General features: G+C 39.3%; 1 protein-coding gene across 1 annotated transcript in view; it reads left to right on the forward strand.

Annotated features, from left to right (window-relative positions):
• The window catches only part of STMN2 (stathmin 2), a 39,977-nt gene extending 35,097 nt beyond the window's left edge, over positions 1-4,880 (forward strand). The window contains exons 4-5 of the mRNA XM_033061745.1: positions 1,041-1,232; positions 3,520-4,880. Coding sequence (XP_032917636.1) covers positions 1,041-1,232; positions 3,520-3,579 — 252 coding nt within the window. The 3' untranslated portion in view covers positions 3,580-4,880. The remainder of the gene's footprint in view (positions 1-1,040; positions 1,233-3,519) is intronic.
• The last annotated feature ends 1,120 nt before the right edge of the window (positions 4,881-6,000 follow it).

Here is a 6,000-nt window from a genome sequence, read left to right on the forward strand (position 1 = left end):
GCCACATGATAGAGTTTAAAAGGTTTCATTACTGCTAATTGTAATTAATGGTTAAAACCCTTCATTTAGACCTTAAACTAGCTCATTTTTATGGATCACAATGGCAGCAGTGCCTTGGGATCAGCACTGAAATGCACATTTAGCCTCCCAGTGCCCTATTTCCTTCTCTGTTTTTCTGTTTCTCCTCATGCTGCCTCTCATTTATTTTATCCAAAAGTTTATGGTGTTGTTTATCCTTTCCAAATAACTGTCTTTACAGTTAGACTTGCCTGGAGAATGGACCCAATGATGCAAGTTCTTTGGCTTCTTTCCTAGGATTAGTGGTTTCCTGTTAGAAATTTGATTTAATATAAATAACAAAGCTTATGCTTCTGAGAAGCAAGTTTACAAGGAAGAACACAATATTAAGCACAGACCGCATCTGTAATTCCTAATCACAGTTTTCATCTTCCTTGAAAAATAACAACTTTTAACTGAAAATTTTTGTTACTTTCTATGCAATAAAACATTTTTTCCCCTTCTTAATCAGAGAGATTAATCCAAGTATAAGTGTAATGGGAAAAAACATTGTCTGAATTGATGCTGCCTGTCTTTCATGTCCATAGACTTTCAAGCACATTGAGTCCAACCTGGGTGAAAATTGCACCTGTCCTGCATCAGTAATCTCCCTGTTAACTCTGCACATTTCTTCAACCTCAGGTCCTTATCTCTAAAGATAAAAAACCTGTAGCTAAGAGACTGCAGCTGTCAGAGGTTGAGCAAGCACTGCAGTAATCCAGGCGAGCCAGGGCAGCAACACAACAGCATTTCTTGTTAACAGAAGTGCTTTGGACATTTCTCTGCTGTTGCCTCAGGCATGTACCCCACATTTAGCCAGTACTTCTAAACCCGTGATTTTGAGTCTAATCCCATTCAGTCACAAAGTGATCTTTCTAAAAAAAAGCAGCAAACTTTACACAGTTCTCCCTGGCAACATGGCAACATGGCAACATCCTTTGCTCCATGTGAGTATTTCTTCACAGCTAAGTTTTTGTTTCCAGTCCCAGGAGGCCCAGGTGCTGAAACATCTGGCAGAGAAGAGAGAACATGAGCGAGAAGTGCTTCAAAAAGCTTTGGAGGAGAACAATAACTTCAGCAAAATGGCAGAGGAAAAGCTGATACTGAAAATGGAACAGATCAAAGAAAACCGTGAAGCTAATTTAGCTGCTCTTATTGAACGCCTCCAAGAGAAGGTAACCACACCATCACTCCTCACCTTAGACTAGAGAGGAAAACCTAATCAATATTTTGCAGAGATGTACATGGCCCTTATCTCGGTCACTGCACTTGAGCTATTTTTAAGTCAGAGCTACTGATGCCTGTCTAAGCCACCACTCACTTTGAAAAAGAGCTGAAGTGCTACAGTCACACAATCACAGGGTGGTTGAGGTTGGAAGGGCCCCCTGGAGATCATCTGGTTCCACCCCAGTCTTAACCAGGGCCACCCAGAACCAGGACCATGTCCAGGTGGCTTTTTACTATATCCAAGGATGAAGACTCCAATTCCACTCTGGGCAGCCTGTGCCAGTGCTCAGCCACCTCACAATGAAAAAGTGTTCCCTGATGTTCAGAGGAAACCTCATGGGTTTTGGGTTTTGCCGATTGCCCCAATCATGTCACTGGGCACCACTGGAAAGATCTGAATTCCCTTCATTCAGGTATTTATAGATATTTGTAAGATCCCCCTAGCTGCCTCCGAAGTGAATATTCCCAGCTCTCCTCACAGCAGAGGCTGAGAGATGCTCCTTAATCCTCATGGCCCATTGCTGGACTGTCTCTAGAGAAATGTTGGTTTTCTAGCTTTTAAGAAGTTCTGTGAACAAATGAAAGGTCACTTTTGTTTAGATTTCAGCTTCTAAGAAAAGTCACTGATCAAATCAAACAACTGCCCTTTGTAACTCTTGGTTTCTCAGAGGAGAAAGAAGAAAAATATTTAAAAATTATAAAAAAATATGTCTGTCTTTCCACAGGTTTTGCAAGGAAGAGAGTAAATTTTCCTATGGATATTTTTGGTACAGCAAGAGGAAACAGGGAATCACAAACCCTAGATACAGAATGAAGTATGAGTTTCTCAAAAAAAATTTCCACACAAGGAAGAGAAACATGCAAATAAAGATTTAGAAGTGTTAAGAAAAAATTAATTAGTTCTGTATCGGTGATCTCTAAATAATTATAATAATAATGTTTCTCTAAATAATGAGCTTTCTAATATACTAGTAAATTGGCTAAGGAAAATAGCTCTCAGAGGTTTTCAAGGAGATGCCCATAAGCACCGCTACATCTTTGATGGAGACAAAAATCTTTGAGAGTAGGAAAGAAATAATAGAATCCAAAGGATGATGTTACAAGTAACTTCACAAACAGGATAATTCTTGAGCTGAAGAGCTATAGCCAGATTGGTTGACATTTTTGCATTAGCTTCATTTGCAGGCACATACCCAGACTTTATGAAAACAAAGGGAAAAGCAAATTAGTTATCCTCGAGGTCTAAAAGGAAATGGGAAGGACAGCTGATGCATCTCTCTGTGCTAGGTTAATGTTAACAGATTGTTAAACCCTATTTCCACAGAAATGTGGAAACATGTATGCTTGAAACCCAAGAAAGACTTCTGAGGAAAGATGACAGTAATTCACTTGGAAACAGTGCTCTGACCAATAATTAAAAAATACAGTTTTGCCAACACCAGAACATCAAAAACAAACATAATTTTCCAACATCAAAAGTGAGAAAAAGAATTGAGATATCTGGTTCCGAGTCTTCCAAAGTTATGCAAAGTTATGTGGGCTCTCCAAGGTATTGGTGTCTAGAAGTTACTGCAGAGATAACCTCTGTACACTGCAGTTAATAGGAACACCAAGCAACAAACCCCTGATAAAATCTAGTATTCAGTATTACAGATCTTTCAAGGACTGATTTACGGGCTAAGTTAGTGCAGCAGGTGGTATTCTCCTTCATAGCCAGAGCAAGAATCAAGAGGACAGGTAGTTTCAGTGTTCAGGAGATGTTTGAGACGTTCAGATTCATTTATCTCATTGAAACGAATGGATCTTTATTACAGTTCCTAAATGCTACAGATAACAGAGTAACTAACAATGTGCAGGCAATTCATTCCTTACTCATCCTTAATATCCAGGAATTCAAAGGGTGAATGTGAGCATGTGGCACATTTTAGGCTGCAAGCAGCACCTCCTCTATGTGGCCCTTTTAAATGAGACTCTCTGAGGTGCTGAGGATTATAAGGCCATTTCAGATAAAAGACTGAGGTCCAGAGCAGGAGTAAAAAGCAAGCACAAAATGTGCCTCAGGCTGGTCTGGTGGATGACACCTCTCCTGTGTTGCTTCTTTTAAAGGTGGTTGTGCTGAGAAAAAAGTTTTGCACAAGCATCAAATGCATGATCTAAACAGGTTGCCATCATGAACCTGCCTGGGCAGGTGGAATGAGAAAAAGGTTTGATTTTTCCCTTCTTGATGTTTTCCAGGAGAGGCATGCTGCAGAGGTCCGTAGAAACAAGGAGCTCCAGGTGGAACTGTCTGGCTGAAAACAGCAATGGTGGATGTGACCCATCCCCACCATTAGTAAACTCCCCCTGCCTATATTATTATGGATCATGCGATATAAGTATGGGAAATGTATGACGTGGTTTAAAAAAAAAAAAGTAAAAATCAAGAACTCAATAAAAAACCTTAAAAAAAGAAACAAAAAAAAATAAAAACACAAACAATGCGGTCTCTTTGCAGAATGATTTGCTTGATGTTTAAAAACTTGGATCTTATTTTGTAAATACTTACATTTTTGTTAAAAAATACAATTATTGCATTATGCAAGTTATTTCATAATCTTACATGTCCTGTAACAGGCTTCTGATGTTGTCTATTTCCACTCGGTTGAATTTGCTGGGTCTGTTCATTTGAAGCACCTCACGTCTAATTCCATTCCCTGCGACTTCTCATTCCAACCCTCCATGAGGTCAGTAGTAGTTCTATGGTGCTAGAGACCAGTCATTGCCTAACAACCTAGGCTGCTTTGCCATCAATAAGCTTTCTTGAAACAGTGACTAATCACAGGTATTGTGACTTCACGTTCAGCTGTCCAAGACAAAAGGCTCTCAAAATGATTTTTCAAATGCAACTTATGCTGCACTCTGTACTGTGCTGTACAATTGAGGTAGAATTGCCACATGGAGTGTTTGTTGCTTCTGCTTTTTGAGGTGAGAAGCAGCAAAAACAGCTGTGCAACAGAATAAAATCAAGCAGGATCAGTTAGAGACAAATTTAAGAGGCACATTGTAACCATCGAGCTATGACAAATTTTGGATGATGCCAAACAGCCATACAAATGCTAATTGTGAAGTGAGCTTAATTCACCTCTTGAAAATTTATTGATGGAGCAACTAATAGATAGCATCAAGTGGCTTTATCTGTAGGTGCCATGATCTATGATACTTATCTGATGCTACAACATTACATGTGTAATAGTACAAGAGGCTACAGAATATTTCACCTGGAACCCATGAGCCAGTTGTTACCTTTTTTTTAATGACACTGCTGACTTCCATCCATCATGACCTTTACTCTTCAGTGTTAGCCAACCCTACCTAGTGACAGACATCTAGGACTAAGAGGGCTGAAGCAGGAGGAATGACTAGACAGGGTGCTTGTGCCAAGTACAATATCACCAAACCCAACACATCATCCCCAAAATAGCCGCAGTTTTGAAGTTGTCCCTACCCCCCTGGAGGTTGCTGCCTGCATATTCTACTCTTCATTAGTGCTATTTTCCTGTATGTCATTGTGAGCAAGCTGTGATTAATAAAGAATTGGGGTTCTGTGAACTGAAAAAGGGCTTGTTTCTTCTCTCACTCCATTACACCTCTGGTATGTGCCTATGTAAGGGAAAATCTAATGTAAAAGCATGGAAATGAGACTTAAACAACACCTATTAATAAACCAAGCCTATTTCTCTGCTATATGGGACTAACCCCTGTTATGCATTCTCCAGTGCTTAGGCTGGTTGTTTTTAAAGATTACTGTATAAACTGAGCCTGTAAATGTGACCTCTAGCACTGAGTTTATTAAAAAGAACTAACTATATACACAGGCACATGCACTCCTTAATCCTGACTCAACACTGGGGGCAAAATGGAATTTGGGGAAAGAAAAGTAAATAATCTAGCTCTGGCTACATACATCAATAACCACAAGATTCTTGGTGTTAACACACTGGTTTTCAGGGTAGAACATATTAATTTATAGGATTTATTCAAGAACAAAATCACTTGGGTTTCTGCTGAGCTAAAGAGCTGAGATGTAAAATTGAATCAGACCCCATTTTAAACTGGATAAGTGATAAAGGATTCTCTCTAGGATTAGTAGAAAACTAATTATTTGAAGTCATCAAAGTGGCATCATTTACTTGCTCTTTCAGAGAGATGGACTTTATGCTGCAGGTCTGCAACAGTAAATTTTTTTTTTTGGCAGAATGCTTTTTTCAGAGCCAAGAGATGGCCTGCAGTCAAAAAGTAGCAGAAGTTGAACCTGGAGAAAGGCTGTGAGCTCAACTCTATGTGCAGTGAACTCAATACCACAGAATGAAATGAGTACTCCAACTTGTTATGTCAGCTGGGTCTTCTTGCCTAAATTACTGAACTTTCTCATTAAATTACCAGAAATGAACCTGGCATAGAAGCCAGATAGCAGACATTGAGTCTGGAAGATGTGAACTTCAATATTGACAAGCCTATAAAGTCTGTATATATTGCTTTAAGCCCCAGTTTTAAAAAAGGACAATACTGTAATTAAATTTAAGGTCCAGAATCTTAGCTCAAGGACTTGTAGATTCTGCTTTCATTTCCCAAGGGCAAGCCACTTACAGTTTTCCCTGTCCATTGACTTAAAAATTTCTGCTAGTACTTCAAGCCCTTTTCCTATTTGTCTTCCTGGCTATGGTTGCTCAGAGAACA

This window comes from Catharus ustulatus, chromosome 1 (genome assembly GCF_009819885.2).
Source record: "Catharus ustulatus isolate bCatUst1 chromosome 1, bCatUst1.pri.v2, whole genome shotgun sequence".
NCBI lineage: Eukaryota > Metazoa > Chordata > Aves > Passeriformes > Turdidae > Catharus > Catharus ustulatus.